Here is a 23,743-nt window from a genome sequence, read left to right as displayed (position 1 = left end):
ATGTTTAAATAAAAAGATACTAGCATTCCTAAAAATAAGGTATGTGATAACACGAGATTGTCAAACAGTAAGATAAAATGATCACATATGTAACCACTGAAAACATATAGGCGTATGAAATTTAGACCTATATTGAAACACCCCAAACATTAAATAGTGTACCTAAGTTTTAAAAGTATGTCGCTTAAAACAAAATAAGAATAAAAATAAAGCATCATATTTCAAATTTTCAAAAACAAAAATAAAAGAAATGTTAAGGAGATGGATAATGCTAGAAAAACTAAATTTATAGAAAAAATTTTGTAAACTAAATGACATGCAAGTTGAGAATTGGATTATCACTTAAATATTAATTAATGTGCTTATTTCTTATTAGTGACATATCATTTAGTTTGCAATTTAGTTTACAAAATTGGTCTACTTAGCATCGTGAAAAGTCTCAATTTGAGTAGAGATTTGTCAATCCCTTTAAATGAACAATAACTTATTGTAGTAAACAATAACTGTCCAAATACATCTCTACACCTAAATTGAATAGCTCAGGCAATTAGTATTTTTTATTTTGCAAAATAATAAAATATTTTTATTTCGAATTTCAAATTATAATAAAAAATTGGTTGAAAATATTGAAATGTAGTGTAAAGTAAAAGAACGTGGTTATGTATTTATAAAAATATATATATAATTTTTAATTAGTGTTTCAAATTTTTTAAATATTTTAATTGTGGTTGACGTCAACCTTGCGTCGCATGGGCTGGATGCTGAGTCAGGCGATTATTGTTTGATTTCTCCATCGAACTCGCCTTGAGTTCAATTGTCCAATTGGGCTGGAATGTTTTGAAGAGGGGGAGTGAATTGAGTTGCTTATCTCCAAAGCGATAAGCAACGATATAGTTGCTCTTATACAACTAGAAGGACACTTAAAAAAAAAAAAAAAAAAAAACTTTAACAAAAAGCTTTCGGACCAGTTCACTTTAACGAAAAATCATATTTTTATACTAAAAAATCAATCATGATACTATTCACTTTATCTTTTATTTTGTCCTTATCGTTAAAAGTCGGAGTTTTCAAATCATTTTCATTAATTTTTCTAAAAAAAAAAAAAATCCTGTATATGCGCAATAAAATCTCGAAAGTACCCTTTGCTTTTCTCTAAAACTAAAGCGCATGCAAAAGAAGAATGAAAACTACTCCATTGTGTTATTCCTTTTTACAGCACTCGAGGTCTGACGACCAAATGACATCAACCTTTTCTACCAAAATTCCAATCCACGATGCAAAAATGCGCCAATCGTCAAAGCCATCAAAGACAACTGTCAACCCCAAATCTAAACCCCAATCCAAATGTGAACCTGTCTCTGCAACTCTAAAAAGTTGGAAGTTATTGCTCTCCGTTTTGAATATACTGCACCATCCCTCTGTGCCTCTCTCTCTCTCTCTCTCTCTCTCTCTCACATCTGCATTACCTGACAAAAAATACTTAAAACCTCACCTACTTAGTAGCAAAAGCAACATGGGTTTCTACTGTGAGCACTGAAGATCAAGAATTTCGGACAAAGTTCGAGTTTTTGACCCGAAATCACGCATGGGTTTGATCCATTTTCTGGTTTCTCTGTTTATTCTGCTCGCATGTTCTACGCCACCACCTGTTTGTGGGAATGCCGAGCTGGGAGCTCTGATGGAGTTGAAGGCCTCTCTGGACCCGGAAGGCAGGGTTTTGAAGTCGTGGACCAAAGAGGGTGACCCGTGTAGTGGTTCATTCGAAGGCGTGGCCTGCAACGAGCACCGCAAAGTGGCCAATGTTTCTTTGGTGGGGAAGGGTCTGTCGGGTCGGGTCTCACCGGCAGTGGCGGAGCTGAAGTGCTTGTCGGGTCTGTACCTGCACTACAACAGCTTGTCAGGAGAGATTCCTAAAGAGATATCGTATCTCACTGAGCTCACTGATCTGTATCTCAACGTCAATAATCTAACTGGGGGTATTCCTTCTGAGATTGGGAACATGACTAGTCTGCAAGGTTGGTAATTTTTTTGGTCTGAAATGTTTCAGTTTCTGAGAGAAAGGAATTTCCTTCTTTTTGTAGGTAAGAATGGATAATTACTGGGTGAAATAGCTTAATGTAGTGGTGAAAAGCTTTGATTTTTCGTCAAAAATCAGTTCAATTCTGCTATTTGAATTAGTATAATTGGGTGAATTTTATAGTCTTGTTTTCTCCCTTAGACGAGCAAGAAAAGAAGACGACGAAAGAAGAGAGGGAAGTGATCTCCGCACACTCCTTTAGATTTTTGTCTGGCCTTTGAGATCAAGGGAGAAAAATAAACAGAGAATGCAGAAAGAGAAAAGGGGTGTGCTGAAATCATTTCCCGAGGAGAAATTGGTGTTTGGTCTCCAGGAAATGAAGCTCACTCGTCTTATTTGATTTCTTTTCCATCTTATATTGTAAAGATGGTTTGTTTTTCCTGGTTATGATTTGGTTGCAAGTCAAGTGTATATTCTTCGATTTATGTCTATCGATGTTTCACCTTCAATTGCTCATTTACATTTAGTTGTTCTTGGCTTAATCCCATTTCATATATAATAATTTTTCTTGTTTTCTTCTTGGTCCTTCACAGTTCTACAGCTATGTTGTAACCAGCTGACAGGAAATATACCAACACAGATGGGATCCTTAAAGAGGCTAAGTGTTATTGCTTTGCAGCATAACAAACTAACCGGTCAAATTCCTGCAAGCTTGGGGAACTTGGGAGTGCTTAAAAGGCTTGATGTGAGCTTCAATAAGTTCTTCGGTACAATTCCTGCAAAACTAGCTGATATCCCATCCTTGGAAGCCCTTGATATCCGAAGCAATTCTCTTTCTGGAGTTGCCCCTCTTGGTATGTCTATTCAGTCGATCCTCACGTATTTTCGTAAATCATTTGATGTTTCTATTTTCTTCGCTTGGCATTTTCTGTGTATTTTCACCGTTGTGATTATTTCCATAATTTGTAATGAAAGCTTTGAAACGATTAAAAGAAGGATTCCAGTGTGAGAACAACCCAAGCTTATGTGGAGTTGGATTTTCTAAATTGCGAGCTTGCACACCTTTTGACATGGACAACGTGAATGTTCATGGACTACCACTTGGACCAAACATAACTGATTCCACTCCAAAAGCTAACCCTGAATCTGTAGATTTCCAAGCGTCTTGCAACCAAACCCATTGCAGAAAATCGACCAAGTTTCCGAAAGCTGCAGTTGTTGCAGGCGTTATTGCCCTCTCTGTCACTTTGGCTGGGGCAGTATTTCTAGCCCTTATCCGGTACAGGCAACGAAAACAAAAGATTGGGAATACATCCGATCCTTCTGATGGTCGTCTTAGCACTGATCAGGCCAGGGATTTCTACAGGCGAAGTCCCTCGCCACTTGTGAGTCTTGAGTACGCCAACGGATGGGATCCATTGGCTGATGGTCGAAACGGAATTGGTCTCTCCCAGGAGTATTTGAATAAATACTGGTTCAACATGGAAGATGTAGAGTCTGCAACCCAATACTTCTCCGAGGTGAATTTATTGGGGAGAAGCAAGTTCTCTTCCGTCTACAAAGGAGTTCTAAGAGATGGTTCTCTTGTGGCTGTAAGGAGCATTAATGTGACCAGCTGCAAGTCTGAAGAATCTGAATTTTTGAAAGGACTAGAACTATTATTTTCACTGAGACATGAAAACATTGTCAAGCTGAAAGGTTTCTGCTGCTCTAGGGGCCGCGGTGAATGCTTCCTTATCTATGATTTCATTCCCAAGGGAAACCTCTCTCAATATCTTGATGTAGGAGATGGAACGAACAAAGTCCTCGAGTGGTCCAACAGAGTCGCTATCATCAACGGCATAGCAAAAGGTAAGTTATCTCACCAGAATGACCCGTCCATGTGTGTGTACATATTCCAGTATGTTGATTGTGATGTTGTTTATTCTTTTCTGACCAGGTATCGGATATTTGCACAGCAGTGAAGCAACTAAACCCGGCATAATCCACCAAAACATATCGGTTGAGAAGGTTCTCCTTGATCAGCAGTCTAACCCATTGATTTTGGACTCTGGCCTTCCTAAGTTGCTCGCTGATGATGTTGTCTTCTCCACTCTTAAAACAAGTGCCGCCATGGGATACCTAGCTCCTGAATACATCACCACTGGTCGTTTCACTGAGAAGAGTGATATATACGCATTCGGAGTCATCATCCTCCAGGTTATATCTGGGAGACTGCAACTTAGTAGTTCAATGCGATCAGCTGCAGAATCATGCAGATACGAAGAATTTGTCGATGCCAACCTGAAGGGAAACTTCTCAGAACCTGAAGCAGCTGCACTAGCAAAAATCGCACTGGTGTGCACCCACGAGCTTCCTGACAACAGGCCGACAATGGAGCAAGTCATTCAGGAGCTCAATAACCTCGGAGCCAGTTCCTGATACCACTGCCATTTTCCCTATGTGGAATAACTGCTGCAGATGTTAACCCCGGAAAGTGAGGCCTCAATGGAGTTGCACTCTTAGCGGCGAAACAGCTAAATGACATCCCGGTGATTACTTGTAATCTATCGTTAGCTACGTGGAAAGCCCGGCGTCGAGGTGAAAGTCCGAGGAAATTAAAAGGAGAGTTGAGATTCATTTGTTCCATCTGTGAAATATCTATCCGATGGTTTCTCATACATTTTAGGGATGTATTCTGGTAACTGTTCGAAGTCTGGTGCTGGTTGCATCATTAGTAATGTATAATTTTTCAGTGAGATAATAACTAATAAAATCATCGGCTTCAGCTAATACTATGTCATGGAATGTCATATCCTCTTCAGAAGGACCAAAAACAAACACGGGGCTAATTTCTTTCAGGTCAAATATATTTGAGAAACTGGCTAAATTGATCAGAAATCAAAACTCAATTACTGATCAAAATTAAACATTTGATGGCATATGTAGCAATTACGAGACAGAGGTTTAGGGCTAAAGGAGTATGAAGACCTAGGAAGACCGATTACGAGACGGAGACTTAGGACTACAGGGGTATGAAGACCGAGGAAGACTTGGAAAAAGACTCTTAAGAGATCTAACGGAAGATAGGGCACAAAACCGAGCGCAATGACATTCTAATATCCATATAGCCAACCTCACTTAATAAGATAAGGCTTTATTGTTGTTGTTGACGACATATCTATAGGACATTACTGAGCAAAACTAAATATTGATGACATAACGATCAGATATTGGCCTTATAGTGATCTGATTCCGACAATTGGGAATTTGAAAAAATGTTTTAAGATTAGGAAACAATCAAACTTATTATTTCATTTAGTTTTAAGTCAAACTTAAAAGATCCAGAAAGTTAAACTAAAGCATCCGAAAAGACAGAAGAAGAAGTGCAGCAGCAATTGTGTATGAGTTTTGTGCTGTATTCAATTCTTGGAATCTCATACATACCCTAAGTTGGAATCAAAAGAAGTACTGGCATATCAGCCCCAAAACGGCTCGTCATTTCAATGAGTAAACTAAAACATACATCACCGTGTTCTACGAAACACATTCTTTTATTTTATTTCAACAATAAAAAAATAAATGTATACGAGTACCTTTACTGCCGCCACGGCGACCAAATGCAGGATCAGACAAGTCTGTAAAGGGCAACACCATCATTCTAAGCAACTGCACTTTGATGTTGATGCTCTTGAAGCCATTCAGCAGGCCACCAATCTGGTTTAATAGCTTCAACCTTTGTATCTTTCTGTCCTTGTATGGTCAATGAACCTGATCTCTTGAAGGCTTCGTCCAAACGCAAGATACCCAGCCCACGACACCCGAGTTGAGTTGTGACAGTACCGACTTTCTTTCCCGTGGCACTGACAATCACTTCGGAGCCAGGAGCAACGTTCTGCTTTGCTTCTGAAAGAACAGAAAGCTAAGGGTTGGGACTCGGGGGACATACTGGACAAATAAAATCATGAAAGTTGAATTGGAAGGCTGATTACCTTCCCCGCTCTCCTCAAGAAATCTTAACGGAAGCAAGCGTTTGCGAATGACCCCTCGATGGTGTGTACGAGCTATAAGCTCTTGGCCCACATAACATCCCTTGTCGAAGCTAATTGCATTTAGACCCACCAGGTTATACTCAAGAGGAATTGCCTCACCTAGACATGATAATTACACGTTCAGAAGACACAACGTACATGGGACAACACAACACTACATATTCTTGGGTCTAGGCAATTCCGGGACAAAATAGAACCCATCACTGAGAATGAAGGCCAAATCATACCACGTAATTCATGAACAAAGAACATTTGAGTTTTATAACGTAGAAATTATTAGGGGATTTATTAAAAATTCAAGTGTAGAGTCGAGAAGGAAGTAAGATGCACCTTTTGGGATCTCTGCTGAGCCTTCGGCAACTCCATTTTCTATTCTCCATAGACGGTAATTCTGTTCATCTGTTTCTTTGCCAGCTTCAACCAAAGGTGCTGCAATGAAAGGAGAGAGAAAAAAAAAAAAAAAAAAAAAAGGAGTAGCTTAATCAACAAGGTTTGTGAAGCAGTAACCACATCCAAAGCTCAAAAGCAGCAGAGGGTTAAAAACTCACGTATTGTATCTGACGGGAAGATCCCTCTGAAACCAAGGCAATCCAATCTGGGATCCTTAAACCATTGCCATCCAAGAGCATTCCCGCGTGCAGATGACATGCCTGAATGATCAACACCAGCAGCCTCTGGTTCTTCCACAGAGGAGGATCTTTCAGAGACTTTTCCGGCATAACGCTGCCAGCATTGTAACTCTTGTGCCATATTCTCGATATCAACCTTAGCCCTCAAACGGTATCTGCAAAATGAAAAGAAACAAAAAAAAAAAAAAAACATTAAGGAAACATTAAAGAAATAACAAAGTTGAAGCACTACAATGTCCAAAGAAATGCAAATATTTGATGCTAAAGCTAAAGCGACATTTCCAAACGGCTTGAATCGTATGTCAGAAAAACATTTTACTAGGATTGAATTGGATAACTCGCTAGATTAAAGGTATGTTGAAGGAAAAATGGCGGCCAACTTCCAAATATATCCGAGTCGAAGGTAGAACATGGATTAGTCATGGAGATGGATTAAAATTTATAGCCTTAATATGCATATGCAACCAAATTTCAATTAAAACAGAATTTTATAAACAAAAATCCATTTTTCCCACTCAAAACTTGTAAACAAACACAACCCAATACAAAACTCACTTCTTCAAGCTACTCAATAGCTCATCCAAGACCGAAACATCCACGTCGGCGAACACCTCCACCCCCTCATCTGGGTCTGGGCCGGGCGCCGACCCGGTCCTATCGAGCTTGGTATCGGGCCTGGGCGGAGTGTACAAGAAGAAATCGTACAAGAACCTCCCTTGGGGCGTCAGCAGCGCGGCGTACATGGGCCGTTCGGACACGCAGGACAATTTGGGGGGGGCCAAAGTGGAGGTCTTCTCATCCATGGGTTCTCCGAACTTCCGTACGTCGTTGGTCAGCAGACCCTGAAGGAATTTGACCGTGTCCGGACCCCGGAACCGGACCACCGCCCTCGACTTGAGGACGGAGGCCAGCGACACAGCGCTGTCCTAATTGGGTTTTGTCGTGGAGGGCTCTGTAACTGCAGGAAATGGATTTGGAGAACTGCAGGGGGAGTTTGAGACGGTGCATTCTTGGTTACTGTAAATTTGGGTAAGGAGAAGGCGTAATGACGAACGTGGAGGGAGGGAGCTATGGAGGCTGTGGAGGTGGAGGTGGCGGTGGCAAAGCGAAGATTGCTTGGTGGTGACGCGTGTGATTGTGGGTGTGTTGGGTTCGCGCCACGTGTAGTTAAAAGGCGGTTGTTTGTAATATAAAGATTGAATGAGTTGAAGGTGCTCGATGAAAGTCCTGAATGAGGAAGGGAATGTGTTTGAAGGTGCAGCGGGAGGCGCCGCGTGTGGATTGGGATTTTGGGATCACGTGACGTGACTCGTGAGGGTTTTGGGTTGGGAGTGAAACAGACCAAGTTTTGTCCTTTGGACCTAATTCTATAAGCCCATGACTGACTAGAAATATAACACTTGCATCTTCTCGTGGGGAAATACGTCTCTCCCGTTCTTTAAAATAATGTATTTTTATTTTATATGTTTTATAATAAGAACCGTTTATTTTTTAATTTTCATTTGAATATCACACTCTTACAAAAATACATTTAAATGTGAGATTGTTTGTTTAGCCATGATGGCCCCGATAGCAGAGCTAGAAATTATTTGGTGGGTGGGGTAAACTAAAATTATTACTAGGAGATCAAATAGTTAAAATTTTTTTGTTACTTACATAAAGTTACACAATGACAAACCTGAAGCAATAATTTAGAGTAAGAAATTTAACTATGAATAAAGCCAATTTCAACTAGATTTACAAAGAAAACATTTGAAGTTCCAACTTATAGTAGAAAGAAACATACATCATCAATCTTGTCATAACAACTTAACAAATAAAAGAAAAAGTACTTATTCAAGTTGTGCCCTTCGATCCTTAATGGAATTGAAATCTTTTGTTAGTTCTTCTGAATCAATCTTTTCGGCAAACTCTTTTTCAATGTACACAATCATTGAATAAACAAATAAACAAATAAAATCATCAAGATATAAGAATAAAGTAATAAACAAATAAAATCATCAATCTTTTCTGAATCAATCTTTTGTTATTTCTCTCTTAAAATTAAAGCAATAAACAAATAAAATCATCAAGACATAAGAATAAAGTGGTTAAAAACTTACCTATTGATAAGAAAAATCAACTAGTTTTCTCACTTGTGAAAGAGGCTCACTGTGTTGTACCCCAAAAGTCGAAATAAAAAAATAAACTAGTCTACTCCTAGGAAACCTAAATTAATAAAATATTAAATTTACTTTTTCAAACCGGATGAGATGACTATTCTACTCCTAAACTAATCACTATACTACTCCCTAGAAACTAATCAAATAAAAAGCCTTAATGGGACATGACTGTCAGTGTGTGTGTACGATTTGAAATATAATAATAATAAATTTTGATATTGATTAAAGTAAATAATTTATTTAATATTTATTAACTCTTACTTTTTCTAAAATTAGTCCTATTGTTCAGAACTTTTACTTATTAGGTGGGCTATAACAATTAAAATTAATAAAATAATCTAAATTATCAATATTTTTAACCTTAAACAACTAAAACTCTCCCTATGCTAGAGCCCACCCTAACCCTATTACTAGCTCCACCGTTGGGTGGCCCCACATTCATACAAAAGCCCTCGCTCACGGAGACCGACTCTCGCAATGCGATGAACAACTCCATTAGGCATTAGCACCCCTTGAAATTGAATACAGCACCAAATGAGCCATACCTCCTCATAATTTTCTTCCACTGCCAAACACTTCCCTTCCTGTAAAATCAGTTAGACAACCGCTTGCGAATCACAAGAGGAAGCAGATTTGCGTCAGTCGCCAATTCTAACCCCACCTTCAACGCATATAATTCAATGGTCGTAACAGAGACAAGGCTTGGACCAGCCATTGCCATAGCCCCTTGTATTGTATTCACCATAATGATTACGAACTACAGCGCCAACACCCTTTCTACTAGGGTAGGTTCGGGTTCATTCGGTTCGGTTTTTTCGGTTTGGTTTTATTTGGTTTAGTTTCGGTAATGGTTTTGATTTTTTTATTTTATCAAAGTTGACCTCTTTTTTTAATATGGAATTTAGAATAGGCTCTGCATTGGTAGACTAATAACAAGAAAATTGGGAAAGTTATACAAGATCATATAAATCATTCCTATTCAATCAACCACCTCAGTTGCAAAGAAAAATGATCACATTATCCATTCAAAAAGCAAACAAATAGAAAAGTTCTTCCAAGTGCCAAGGCCTTTTAAAACTTTCCTCTATAACCAATGGAATATCCACCCTAATTTAGGGCTAGTTCGGTATGGGATACCGAACTGAAACCCTTGTCCCAATTCCCAAGCCAAAGTTTTCAGGAATCCCAATTTCAAGACCGATCCCAAACTAAATTTTTAGGAATCTCGAAATAGTTTTGGGCTTTTGGGCTATTGGACCAAAACTTGACATATTGGGCTTTTGGGCTAAAAAGGCACAAAGTTCTTGATGCCTGCAAATGAACAATTCACACAAACCATCAAAATTATATTACATATGTCAAAAATGAAAAGCTGTGAAAACACAGTTCAATACCTCGTTTAGACAGATTGGTTTCTCATAAAGTTTTATCATATGAAGCACCTTGATTGCCTGAATAGCAGTCAAATAAATACAAATAGTAAGAATCAGAAAACCACAACAGGGAAATAGTGACATGCATAAGGTTTACACCATACTATAAAATTCATTTCATGTCCTTGACGAGAGGTTTCTTTTCGCACTCCTTCTTTGGGAACATACACAGTAACTGGAAGAGGAAGAAGGACGCTCACACTGCAATATATCTTAAAAAATCATATTCATATAGTTTCATTAAGAGTCACACACAGGTTACAACCATCTAAATCAAACATGAACAAAGGGTTTAATCTGCTCTGCATACAAAGGCTATTACTGTGGACGCAGCTTCAACAAAAAATGAGTGCAGACAAACGAAAATAGGGGCATACCAACATGGCCAATTGAACGAAAGGTTCCCAAATAATTCTTGGAAAAGCAGAGCAACCAACAACTCAACCAAAAGATAGAACAACTCAACTACTCAACCAAAAGAATCTATGCACAGTGCACTGAAATCTAGATGAAGAAGTCGAGAGAGAGAGAGATTAGAGAGGTGAGCGGCGCCGGTGGCCGTGGCTCTGGCACTGTGCTGTGAAGGAAGGCTCCTCCACAGTGAGGGTTTGAGGGATGAGATGAGGTCGAGAAAGTGATTGACTGAGTGAGGGTGAGGTTGAGGAGGGTGAGGTGAGGTTGAGAGAGAGAGTGACTGAGTTTGACTGTTTGATTATCTGAGTGAGGGTTTATTTGGATTCAATGGTTGAGATTAAATCCCAACCAAATCGGACGGCTGTTACAATTCCAAATATATATTTAAAATTAAATAATATATATACTTTTTAATTTCGGTTTGGTTCGCAATCACCGAACGAATGCAAATGTAAGACTGATTCCATACCGAAATTTTGAGATCGGTTTGGTATTGGGTATCGAAATTTTCGGGATTTTCGGTTTGGGATATTTTTAGTTCGGTTTCGGAATTTTTTTCGTTCGGTTTGGAATTTTAGATTTTTTTTTCCACCCTTACCCTAATTGAACCAAGTATGCTCCTTGAAAAAGCCCTAGGCTTAGTTTCAAACTTGGCAACAAAGTTTTCACAAAAGAAACGTTATGGGCATACATCTATAAAGTGTAAAGGGATTTGGTTTGGTTTGGTTCCGTTTTTCCTTTTTTAGTTTGATTTCTTTTGTTTTTCGATTTTGATTCGATGTTCGGTCCAATTTTTTTCGATTTTCGATTTTTTGAACCCACCCCTACTTTCTACCTATCCCTAGCATCAGTCCCACCTTCAACTTACCAGCAATTTGAGAAAGTAAGCAATTGAAGAAATTATTTTTTTAGGTGATATTTAAGGTATTGCAAATTTTAAGGTGAACACGTGTACATATCTTTTTTTTTTTTTTGTTTTTTGTTTTTTTGTTTTTTTTTTTTATGTCTTAGTAAATCTGTTAACGCAAAGGATATTAGGAATTAGATAATTCTTTTTTCTTTTTCTTTTTTTTAAATTCTGGATATTTGTAGACTTGACTAAACCAAAAAAGACTTGACTGGATAGTGTTTCATAGCAGATGACTTGGAGGATAATCCATGCTAACTAGACAACCATACATGTATTCATACACCAAAATACCACAATCTATATCGAATGTATATGTGGTTTGACTGATTAATTAATATTTACAATTTTAAAAGGAGGCCGGATAGAAAATAAATAAAAAACGGAAGTTTAATTAGATTTATCATGTCACTTAGTATTAGTGATATTCCTTTTCAATTGTAAGTGAAAAGTCTTAAGTTCGATTCTCGTTAAAAACGAAGTTGAACTATATTATTATGGCAAACCCATTATAAGGTTCAGTACACTCCTGCACCCCTTAGGGGGCATTGGTTTGCCCTCACTAAGAGTACTGGACTGGACTGGACTAAGGGTTAGTCCAGTCCCATGTTTGTTCTCGACAGGGACTAGGTTTAATGAGACTAAGTCTCACTCGCTTCGACAAAAACGCTTGCTAGGGGGTCTTAGCGAGACCCCCCGAAAAGGAGCAAACTGCTAGTCCCTACTTCGCCCCATCTCTGCTTTGCTTCACCCTTCCCAGCTTCCCCCCATTTGTGCTTCGCTTCACCCCTCCCTGCTTCGCCATCTTTCCTTTCCCAGAAATCCCAATTGAGCTTCGTTGTATTTCCTCTCCCATAAAAGTTAGAAATGTCTATCAAAGAGATAAAAAGAGAGACCAATGGAGTCGCCATGGCTTTGCGATGAGAGGAGCATCAAAAAGCGGGTACAAGATTTCGGTTCCGTCTACTGTCCCACGAATCTAACCCCTAATTAAAGGTTGTTCTTATTCAGAAATTTGTAGGAAAAACGAAATCAAAATCTGCGATAAACCCAAAAATATCAAAATCTATGATAAACCCAGAAATATATTAACTTGGGTTGTAGTGCTCTTCTGCTAGAAATTTGTAGGAAAAAACAAAATCAAATTTGGAGTTGTAAAACATAAATTATAGTAGAAATTTGATATGTGATTTCAAATTTGCAGTGCTCTCTCTACTTTGAGGAACAAAATGCACAGATCCTCCTTTGAGGAAGAAAACTGGGAGAAATGGGGGAGAAAAAGAGAGAGAGGAGGGAGATGGTCGGCCGGAGAAAAAAAGGAAGAAAATGAAGGAGAGGGGAGTGAAAGAGTGGGAAGAAAGAAGAAAACGATGGGGGCGGAGAAAAAAAAGGGAAGAAAACGAGGGAGAGGGGAGTGAGAGAGTGGGAAGGAAGGAAGAAGAAAAATGGTAGAAGTTTTGAGATAGGAAGAGATTTCCAAAAAGATAAAGATAAATTAATAATATAATATAATTTTTATGAATTAAACAAATATAATATTAAAATTTATTAATTATTTTGCTTCTTAATCCGACACTGCACCAAATGCTTCATTAAATTAATCCAGCTTAGTTTAGTCTAAATCAGTCCAGCTTAGTCCCTGAAGCTAGTCCAGTTCGAGATAGTACGATGCAACAAACGTATCCTTAGGGGGCGTTTGTTGCGTCAGACTATCTTGGACTGGATTAGCTTCAAGGACTAAGCTGAACTGGCTTAAACTAGACTAAACTGGACTAACTTAGTGAAGCGTTTGGTGCAATATTGGACTAAGAAGCTGGATAATAACAAATTCTAATATTATTTTATTTAATATATAAATTATTAATATTTTATTATGATCTTATCTTTTTCTCCATCTTTTCTTACCATTTCCGTCCCACTTTTTTCCTCTTCTCTCATCGTCCCACCATCTCCCTCTTTTTTTCCTCTCATACCTCTCAATTCATGTCTCTTTCTCATTCCTGGTCAAACTCCTTATTGATTCCAGTCTCTATTTCTCTGTCCTCCCTCCCTCTCTAGCTATGCGTTGTTCAAACGGAACCTCACGGCTCCAATTTTCCCGACGAGTTGCAGGTTTCCCGATGTGTTTTTTGACCATCCTTGGACCGAGATCTTAGCTTTGCATGCTCGAATTTGTCATGGATTTGAAGAAGCCCAAACAGGCCGAGACTTACAGGCCATTTTCCGGCCACATTCGACCACATTTTGGCCTCAATTCAAGTAAAATCGTAATCTTGTCACTCCCAGCTTTAATTTGGTATATTTTATATGAAAGTTGGTTGTGAAATGAATCTGAAAGAAAGTCGGAAAGTTAATGATTGATCTAGGTGACTGGAGATGACGAGGAGTCTGTCGGGAGTGGTCGTTGAGGATGACAAGGACGAGAAATAGAGGATAGTCTTAGCTAGTCCCATAGTTATTGGGGGGTCTCACTAAGACCTCTTAGTGAAGGGTTTTATCCATGCTAGTCCCCTTTAGTCTCATTAATGTTAGTCCCAGCATGGAACAAACACAGTATTGGACTAATAGCTAGTCCAGTCCAGTCCAGTCCGACTTAGTGAGGGCAAACAAACGCCCCCTTAGGGGGCGTTTGTTGTACCGGACTGTCTCGGACTGGATTAGCTGCAGGGACTAAGCTGGACTGGCTTAGACTAGACTAAACTGGACTAGCTTAGTGAAGCGTTTGGTGCAGTGTCGGACTAAAAAGAAGGATAATAACAAATTATAATATTATATTTTTTAATTCATATCTAATAATATTATATTAATTAATTCTAGCTTTTTTTATTCTAATAATACTCTCTTTCTCTCGGGAAGCCTGCATCTTTTTCTTCCTCTCTATCTCCTTTGTTCTCTCTATCCCACGCTCTCATTCTCTCCGTCCCAAGGTTTTCTCTCCGTCCCACGCTCTCCTTCCCTCCTCTATTTTTCAGGTTTTTGTTCGATGCAAGATTCGAACTGGAGAGAGCTTTCCAAGTCTGTGGATTCAATTAGAGCCGCAAGTCTGTAGAGTGGCGGAACCGGCCTACAGTGATGCCTGGCGAGTTGACCGGCGATGAGTCGGGGTTTGTGGAGTCAAGGAAGTGAGAGACGGTGATGGCTTGGATTTCTTGGATCCGTTTCTGTCAAACCCAATATTGCAAACTTGGAGATCCTCTGAGATTGAGAAAAGTGAAAGGGGGAGGAGAGAAGCGAGCAGCAACACGCGGGAAGCCTGGTGAAGAACAGAAGGGAGGGCCGCAAGAAAAGAAACGGGACTACAATCCCCTCGTTTTGGGGCCTCGCTAAGCCACTACGCAGGATTTAGCGCAAGAGTCCGCTTTTTCCCATAAACACAATCCTATTAACCAAAACATCTAGATACTAAGCCTAGCAGTTAGTCCAGTCCAGTGAGACTTAATCCAGCAACAAACGCGCCTTAGTGTACTATCGTTTGTTCTAAAATATATATATATATAGGAGGTATTTTTATTTTTAATTAAAAAATAGAGATCATATTCATGAATTGACTTCCTTAAACAACGTTTCATTTTTATTTATTTGGGTGCTTAGAGGAATCTTTGCATTGGATTGTTTGTGGTGCAAGTAAAAGAGTGGCATCAAATCAATATATGCTAATCCATGTTGGTCATCTAATAATTGTTTATTCATAAATTTGGAGGAAAGTTTACCTAATTATTGTTAATGGGTGGCAACCGACTTTCCATTAATCATAATATTATATCGAAATAAACTGCCATCAACTTTAGAGCGCTCCATCCATCCTTAATTATCCTTGCAATTGGGTAAAATTTGCATATATGCCCACAGAAAGTTGCTCCACCACCACCGGTGGAAAATGAGAGGGCAGTTCGAAGAAAACACCAAAAAAATTAAAATATATATTTGTGAATATTAATTGCATGTACCTTGCCTTTACTCCTTCTAAACGGTGGAATTCCTTTTACTTATGAGTGAGAGGTTTTAGGTTCGAATCTCATGAATGACGAATTCGATACTAAATTAAGTTGTTCATTGTGTAGCTTAACCGAACTTCCTTCCCGTAGTGTAAAATATATCGTTGTATTAAAAAAAAATTATTAACACCTTGCTCTCCACCAAAAGGTGAAGATGCTTTTACAGTACAAATGCTTATATATGAAGATAATTTTGGATGCTTGCTTCTTATTACTATAGCTTATGGGTGCATTTCTTTTTTATTTGTAAGTTTGAAGTTTTAGGTTCAAACTCTGTAGACGGTATTAAAAGAAATGTAGAATGCTATTTAAACAAATCTGGAGAGAATTACTAGAGAAGATAAAGACAAATATTTTTTTTTTTTTTTTTTTTTGTCAAACAATAGATTTTGTTAGATTAACCACTGACGAAATTTGAACTCACACCGTTATGTAAGGGCTCAACACTTTTCAACCATTGTAATAAAGAGCCACTTGTATAATGACAAATAAATTAGGTTTGCAAAGAATGCTTCTATATACGCCCACAAAAGTAGTTTCAAACTTTCAAGAGTCCCCTTTTTGGTTCAAACAACATCTAGAAGTGTGGCCTTGAATCCAATTCTCCGGCTTCACCTTTATGTTGGTTCAAACGATTTGATATCAGAGAATTATTCTTGCCAGAGAAATATGCACGGAGAGAGAAACCAGACACCATGTTTGAAAACAAATGAGTTGAATAGGTAAAATTAATTACTTTTTTTTGTTTTTTTTTGTTGAAAAAGGGGGACAACTGGTGGCGAATCACGGTTATTCACTTCTTCCAGGCTTAGAGGAGGCTAGTTGGAAAATTCAGCCTATCCGTAACCACGATTATCCTTTGTGAAACTTCAAACAATCTTTGGAGACTTTTCGCATCAATATATAAATTTCAGTACGGTTCCATTGCACAATTAAAACATATATTTTTGCACTGATATACCTATGGTTGGACCAACCACCAACATGGATTCCGTCTACATAATTCAAACTTAAAATTTCACATTTACAAATAAAAAGAAATTATACCCATAAACTGTAGTAATAAGTAGCAAGTCCAATATTATCTTCTTATACATGTATTTGTACTGTAAAGTTCATAACAGTTCATGTAAAAAAAGCATTTATACTTTTCTTTGATATAATATATATATTACATGTCAAAGAAAAATGTTAGGGCCCCCAATAGATGTGTAATTAGCTTTTAGTTGTTGATTTGTTTTAGTGTGAGGAATCTCTGATTTAATAGTTAAAAGTTCAAATTCTGAAGTCAATTATGGAGTCAAATTTAGCTCTAAGTTTTATACTAACCTCGATGCACATTAACTAAGAGTCAAATATAACGTTTGTAGCCAAATGCATAATCATATCTAACTTCGCACTTAACTCGTGAGACATATATGACACCAACTTTTTACTTTATTTTTTTATGCTTTGAAAAGAAATTGGGCCGAATTTGAAGTAAAAATTCGAAAATTTAGAGAAGTGCTATCCACACACCTTATTTTATTTCTCATACATCTCTTAATAAATTTTGTTCGTTGATATTTTTCAATTCATCCGATCTGAAGACTAAAAATTAAAAATATGTGTGAAAAGTAAAATGGGATGTGTGGATATCACACAAAAATTAACATTAAACTTCACTTTTTACGTTCATTGCAGATAGCCTAGAAAGATGAGCCCTAAAACTGGTCCACAGGTGTATGACGTGGCAACCACCGCCCAATCAGCGTGAAGCGATAGAGATTTGACGTCAAAGGCAGGTGGAGGACGTTGACATTGGCTTTTTTGTGCTTCCCACGTACTTACCCTCCGGTTTAGGGACGCCGTCCCCTCTCTCTCTCTTTCTCTCATATTTGACTTTGGCTGCCATGCATAGACTTAATAAAACCACTAACCCTGATTAACGATAATCTGTGCACCTTGTTTTGTTTTTAAATTTTCTAATTTGTAAGTGACGCTGAGTATTTATCATCACGGCTGAGGCAACTTGTTGTATATTTTCCTTTTTATTTTGGGGTCAAATGTTTTAAAATTTGAGGTTTAGCAACTCCTTGAAATTAAAAATAAATGTAAATTCATGGTTCAACATCTAATCATACATATTATATTCTCATGGTATTTGAAATTTGACACAAGAACACCATTTCAATGCCGTACAAGCATAGAGTTCTTCTGTTTTCAATCCATATAAAACCAATCGCACCCATCATTTTCACTCACAAATTCAACGATTGCTAGATACATTGTAGCATTAGGTTTTCATCTATTTCTTATTTCGGATAAGACAAATACAACGAATTTAGTTACACTACAACATCGTTAACGATGTCTAGCTAAAAATAAACGCGGATAAGGTATAATATCTTACGTGCTAAAAATAAACATAGATAAGATCAGACACGGATATGAACAACTACTAATCGACACTTTTATTCAAAGTCCAAACTTTGGGAATTGATTTGATTTTGACCAAGTGTAATATTTACTCAAATGCACAATATTAGGAGGAATTGAGGTAGAAAAATTGGGTTATGTGACAAAATTGGAACACAAATACAAACTATCCAACCCGTACATTTTACCTAAATAGAAAACACACCGAAGACCAGGTTGGTGTGCACAAATTAAATAAATAAATAAAAAGCTAGACGGATCTTGAAACTAATAGCAACCGAACACGTTGGTCATGCGCGGCAGGGCGCAATGTCAACGGTCCTCGAGAAGCCTTTGTTGGACCTCTGTCCTTCTCTCGCATATAAACCCCAAACTTGGACACACTGTTTCTCGAACCCAGAATTTTATTAGCTTTCCATCAAAGAAAAGCACCCACCTCTTCCAAAATTTAGAAATTTAGAAGGAAAAAAAAAATTCATTTGATCCATTTGTGCAAGAATTAAAAGCAAAGAAGAAGAATCAGAAGAGGAAATTGACAGAGAAAATGAAGCTGATTTGGTCCCCTGATACTGCAACGAAGGCCTACATCGACACCGTCCGATCCGTAAGCAATTCTTTCATTCCTCAAAACCCATAAGTTCCTTTTTGATTGAATTTCATGGTCTTTTGTTATTTTAATGATTAATTCGATCGGTTTTATTGATTTTGCGATGTGGGTTTTGTTCGAAGAATCAAAAGTTTCTTGCTTTAATCAATTTTTGATGCCTTATTAATCATTCATTTTGGCGAATTAATTAATTTCGTGATGGGCGTTTTGTTCGCAGTGCGAGGTTTTTCAAGAATCCGGCGTGGCGGAGCTTGTTTCGGCCATGGCGGCCGGCTGGAACGCGGAGTTCATCGTCGAGACGTGGTCTTCGGGAGGGGTGATCGCCACCAGCATTGGGCTTGAAATCGCCAGCCGCCACACGCGCGGGAGGCACGTGTGCGTGGTGCCAGACGAGCAGTCGAGGGAAGAATACGCCGCGGCGACGAAGGAGGCAGGGATGGAGGTGGAGGTGCTTGTGGGGGAGCCGGAGGAGGTGATGGCTGGGCTCGTGGGGGTGGATTTTTTGGTAGTGGATTCGAAGCGGAAGGACTTCGCAAGGGTTTTAAGGCAGGCGCGGCTCAGCCATCGGGGGGCGGTGCTTGTGTGCAAAAACGCTAGTTCGAGAAATGCTTCGAGCTTCCGGTGGCGGAGCGTGGTGGATTGTGGGTCGCGGCGCGTGGTCCGGTCGGTTTTTTTGCCGGTCGGGAAGGGTCTGGATATGGCGCACGTGTCCAGCTGTGGAGGGAATTTGGAGTCGGGAAAAGGAGAAAATAAATGGGTTAAACATTTTGATCAACGATCCGGGGAAGAACATGTTATCAGAAAGTAATTTTCCTCAGGAAATAGTAATTTTTTTGTAACTTTATTCCATAATTTTTTTTTTTTTGATCTGTAAATGTACGTAGTTTTGTCTCTGTGAACCCAATTGTGTACAAAGTTTGTCTCTTGGACCCAATCATCTTTTACGAAAATTCTATAGTGTTCCAGAATATATTAATTTCCGACATTCAGTTCAATTTATATTGTTTTTCCCTCTCAAAGCATTTGCCGGCAGCTCTCATATGGCAGCCGGAAAACATCCGAGCCTTTGCGGAAATAACGCGCTGCAAATCTTAAGCAACTGAGGGTTTGCGGAAACACGTCTTTAATCTAAGCAACGAGCAGTTTATGGTAGAGGCGAAAACCCGACCTTCTACGTTGAATTTCATATACAGAGTAGAGATTTGAAACGCCATGTAGAACTAATTATACCCAGCAATTGGTATTTTCAACATTACTCATGGACAACGTATTCCCTAACATTTAGTGAGTCTGCCCTTGAATCCGAGGTGTCTGCTCTTGAATTGTTTCCATACGAACATGATGCACCCAGGAAAGACATAGTAGTCACAGCTTATGAATGACAAACAACCGGATTGCGAGTGAGGAGAGAGCGTGCCAACTTCCAACACGTACAGAATTCTCAACTATAATAACACTCAGTCCCAACTGTCTCGGCTTCTTCTAAATGCTTTTTTGTCCGAAAGAACCTTCTTGCTCTTAAGCCGTTTTTGTTCCCCAATGGCAGCCCTACAAAATAGAGGGACAATAACAATATCAGAGCCAAAACAATTCAGAACACAAAGAAATTACAGAGTACAAGGGGTATTGTGAAGAGGCCAGCAGTAAAACTAAGGGTAAAAAATATGCAGACACATATGATAACGAGCTCTCACATTTTAGCTATCTTCTTCTTTTGCTCTTCCGAGGGAGGAGGTGGGACATAAGAAGCAGCATCAATAATTGCCTGTTTCACTAATTGATTACAACTGTTTGGGGAATGGCCAAAATCTAGGCAATTTTACTTCCCATAATTGAGTGAATCATCTTATGTATTTGCATCAAAGCACTGGTCATAACGCATCATCCCACAAAACGTAAATAATACGCATTGATTTTTAGTACCTGAAATTTCTCCAGAGCATCTTCAATATTACCCCTGAAGACAAATGGTTGCACCAAACCAAATTCGTTGGAAAAACATAAGCAGAACTGATAACGTAGAGTAGAGAAGAGAAAAGAAGTTTACTTTTGCGTCCGAGTCTTAGTTGAAGAAATCACAAGCTCCCCATCTTTGTTGATCCGATTCTTCTCCTGTTAATAACCAGAAAAATGAACAATTGTAGATAGACAATAGAAAGAAAGTTTGGTCAACTAATCACAACAAAAAGGAGACTACCAACCAACATATAACGCATACAGTATTTTTGTGTTTGTTTGTTTGTTACCCCACTCGTAAGGGTGGGGCGGCCCTACTAACCCGAGGGGCTTAGGGCGTGCTTTAAAGTGACTTCACAAGAGTGGTGAACAGAATTTCCAACACCATGCCTCACTTGACCAAGGCTCCATCATCCATCAATCGCTTTAATGCCCTTCTTAGTTACAAGCCTACGCTATCAGGCTCGGCAATAATGCATACAGTATGGGTTTATTAAAATTATTGAGGCTGGGTTACTATTCTAGAGCACACACATTCAACATGCTCATGTAGTGTTTGTCGTTTTGAGGCATCATTGGGTGCAATATGAGTAAACATGCCAACGTCAAAAGAGTTTGTGAACACCAAAATATTCTAAAGTTACACAACTGTCCAGTAAAATTAATGAGATATCGGTAGGCATTATGCAGGGACTACCATATGAGCTCTTTCTCATTTCCATTTCAAAATTCTCATGCAAGGATTCCCTCATCTAAAACCCCTCCTACTCCTATGTATTACATGCATATAAGTAAAATCCACCACTCTTACGCGTTCTGACTTCTGAGCATATCTTACTTCAGTGACTGGAATAATAATGATCAATACTGCCCTCCGTCTAACAAAGACGTTCTTATTTTTCTTAACAGTAAGAACACAAGTCGTGGAAATTAGGATTCGCAGCCACATACCATTTGCAAAATCCTCTCCCTGACCCATTCACTTAGCCAATACGCCTTTTCTACATTGAATCGCATGTCCACCTTGGTGTTCACTGTGCAATTGATAGCAGAACAAAAGTAACACTTGGATAATACCAAAAGAAAACAAAACAAAACTCCAATCCATGGACAAAAACAAAGACGTTCACAGACCTTTGTTAACATTCTGCCCTCCAGGCCCTCCACTTCTGGCAAAACTAACAGCTACATGGTCTTCACACATACATAAAAGAAAAGAAAAAAGAAATGATCAAATAGAAGAATGTTTAACGTAAACACTAAAACATTGCGGTAAAACATGCAATCAACCGCCCCCGGCCGTTGCAAATGATAACAAGAGTTGTTCTAGTTAAGTAAGTCTTGCTTGCTATAATTCATGTTCGCTGGGCAACGTATGCAAATTCATAGAATGGTAAGTAGTACATAATTGAATGATTAAATCAATTGGCAGTATTAGATTTCTCATAGCAAGTTGAATGGATAGAATCCTCGACGTTAGTCCGATTAATAAATAATTTCTACCACTTTAAACACAACATAGAGAATGAAAAAGCCATCAATTCACACTAATTTCTATCATTTTCTGTCTAATTACACGAAGCAATAAGTTAATTACGAAATAATAATCATAATATTATGCTGCAAATTAAGCAATTAGACAAGTTTTTCGATAACCAGAAGTAGAAAATCCACCGAAACAGACAGAAATATTCAGTAATCAATAGAAACATAATTGGAGTAGCGGCAGTGACCTAGCGTGATTTTAGGAGGGGGATGTTTGTCAGCGGAGAGAGCTCGCTCCTCGGCCGCTTGCAGGAGCTGGTTGACCTGCGAGAGCCGAGCCGACACCTTGTTCCCGCTGCCGCCGGAGTCCGAACCGGCGCAACGGACACGGCCGATTCCGATTCCGGTTCCTCCATTGGAGGAGCGGAGTACAATCGTAGGGATTGATGAAGGAAATGACAAGGATGGTCGGAAGATGTGCCTGAGGATCATGTTCGTTGTGGTTCTCAGAACCGCCATTTTCCCTGCTTGAGAAAAGCCCTAAAACCGTTTAAATTTTAAATTATCAGTTTTATTCTTTTCTTTTTTTTTCTGGTCACCTTTTTTTGTTTCCCTTTTTCTTTATCAGAGAAAGATTTGGCTCCTCGTGATTGAGGAGTAGCTTCTCCTCAATTAATTTAGTGGCTGGTTCACACAACTCTGCACTTATTGTCGAAATCGTATCTTTATTATTATGATATCTTTAAAGAAAATGTCAAAATGCTCAAGTAAATACGAAAAATAAAAAAAAGATAGCAACAATGTTTTCTGATTGAAAAACCAAATTTGATGCAGCATGACATGTATTGGCAGCCCTCACCTATCTTGTCAAAATCAACCGCAGCTTCAAATCTTTTTTTATTTGATTATTAGATACATTTTATTAATTTTATTATTATCCTTCTGTTTTAAAATATTTATTATAATAGTTTATTAATAAAATAATACTTTAATTTTACATATCATTGAAGAGCAAAATCTTGAAAATGTTAAAATGCCACATAAGTTGTTGAATTTGAATATTATGTTTGAAATTTGGCATCTTTATGTGATTCACAAAAAATAATTGGGCTAAAAAGCCCATGAAACCAAAAAAAAAAAAAAATCAAAATTGATCTAAAATAAGTGATAAAAATTGATAGGCGTGATTTTGTCGACTAATAAAAAAAAGTAAAATTACATAAAATAGTAAAAAGTAAATAATGGTTTTTATCACAATTGGTTTCTAAAGTTGAACGGATGACATATGAACCAAAATGTTCATTGAAATTTTCAATTAATCAATTTGATCCTTAAGAATGAGTTTGACAAATCAATTTAGTCGCTCATTTGTCTTTTCATTAAATTTTTTGTAGTGTACTTTTGACAAAAATAAATAAATAAAATTTGTAATGTACAGATGTAACACGCTAGAGGGTCCCTCATATCCAATAATACGGTCCCACATAGAATCACTATAAAAAAAAAAATTTAAAGGGTTAAAAACTAAAACTAATAAAACTTAAATAGAAAAAAGAAATAAAAGATTTTAAATAAATAAAACAAAATCGTCGTCTTCATCTCCCACCTAGGAGGATCAAGCCGATGAGCAATTACAATCAAATAGTGGTTCATTTACTAATTCGTAATCAAAATGTGAGGAATTAATTA

General features: G+C 38.1%; 4 protein-coding genes across 4 annotated transcripts; 2 read left to right on the top strand and 2 right to left on the bottom strand.

The window, feature by feature from the left end:
• The first annotated feature begins 1,233 nt into the window (after positions 1-1,233).
• Positions 1,234-4,789, top strand: LOC103952284 (probable leucine-rich repeat receptor-like protein kinase At5g63930). Its single transcript, XM_009363852.3, has 4 exons — positions 1,234-2,015; positions 2,611-2,871; positions 2,993-3,868; positions 3,957-4,789. Exons 1-4 carry the CDS (start codon positions 1,586-1,588, stop codon positions 4,436-4,438), a joined length of 2,049 nt encoding a protein of 682 aa, XP_009362127.2. The 5' UTR covers positions 1,234-1,585; the 3' UTR covers positions 4,439-4,789.
• A 594-nt stretch (positions 4,790-5,383) lies between these two features.
• On the bottom strand, positions 5,384-7,734 carry LOC103952285 (putative transferase At4g12130, mitochondrial). The gene is given in 6 exon segments (XM_009363853.3): positions 5,384-5,902; positions 5,989-6,147; positions 6,379-6,477; positions 6,597-6,832; positions 7,233-7,603; positions 7,605-7,734. Coding segments are annotated over 6 exon segments (1,191 nt in total). The 5' UTR covers positions 7,686-7,734; the 3' UTR covers positions 5,384-5,657.
• Positions 7,735-18,369: 10,635 nt separating this feature from the next.
• Positions 18,370-19,608, top strand: LOC103952287. The gene is made up of 2 exons (XM_009363856.3): positions 18,370-18,610; positions 18,831-19,608. Exons 1-2 carry the CDS (start codon positions 18,551-18,553, stop codon positions 19,419-19,421), a joined length of 651 nt encoding a protein of 216 aa, XP_009362131.2. The 5' UTR covers positions 18,370-18,550; the 3' UTR covers positions 19,422-19,608.
• A 94-nt stretch (positions 19,609-19,702) lies between these two features.
• On the bottom strand, positions 19,703-22,573 carry LOC103952286 (peptidyl-tRNA hydrolase ICT1, mitochondrial). The gene is made up of 7 exons (XM_048579531.1): positions 22,303-22,573; positions 21,704-21,763; positions 21,521-21,603; positions 20,661-20,725; positions 20,537-20,570; positions 20,308-20,378; positions 19,703-20,161 (listed from the first exon to the last, which is right to left on the bottom strand). The coding sequence occupies exons 1-7, from the start codon at positions 22,571-22,573 to the stop codon at positions 20,071-20,073; spliced, it is 675 nt and encodes a 224-aa protein (XP_048435488.1). The 3' UTR covers positions 19,703-20,070.
• Positions 22,574-23,743: the final 1,170 nt, after the last annotated feature.

This window comes from the organism of the source record quoted next, unplaced genomic scaffold (assembly GCF_019419815.1).
Source record: "Pyrus x bretschneideri cultivar Hongxiangsu unplaced genomic scaffold, Pyrus_bretschneideri_v1 Contig14, whole genome shotgun sequence".
In the NCBI taxonomy this organism is placed as follows: domain Eukaryota; kingdom Viridiplantae; phylum Streptophyta; class Magnoliopsida; order Rosales; family Rosaceae; genus Pyrus; species Pyrus x bretschneideri.
The sequence above is the reverse complement of the archived record's forward strand: the minus strand, read 5'-3'. Positions and strand labels throughout refer to the sequence as shown.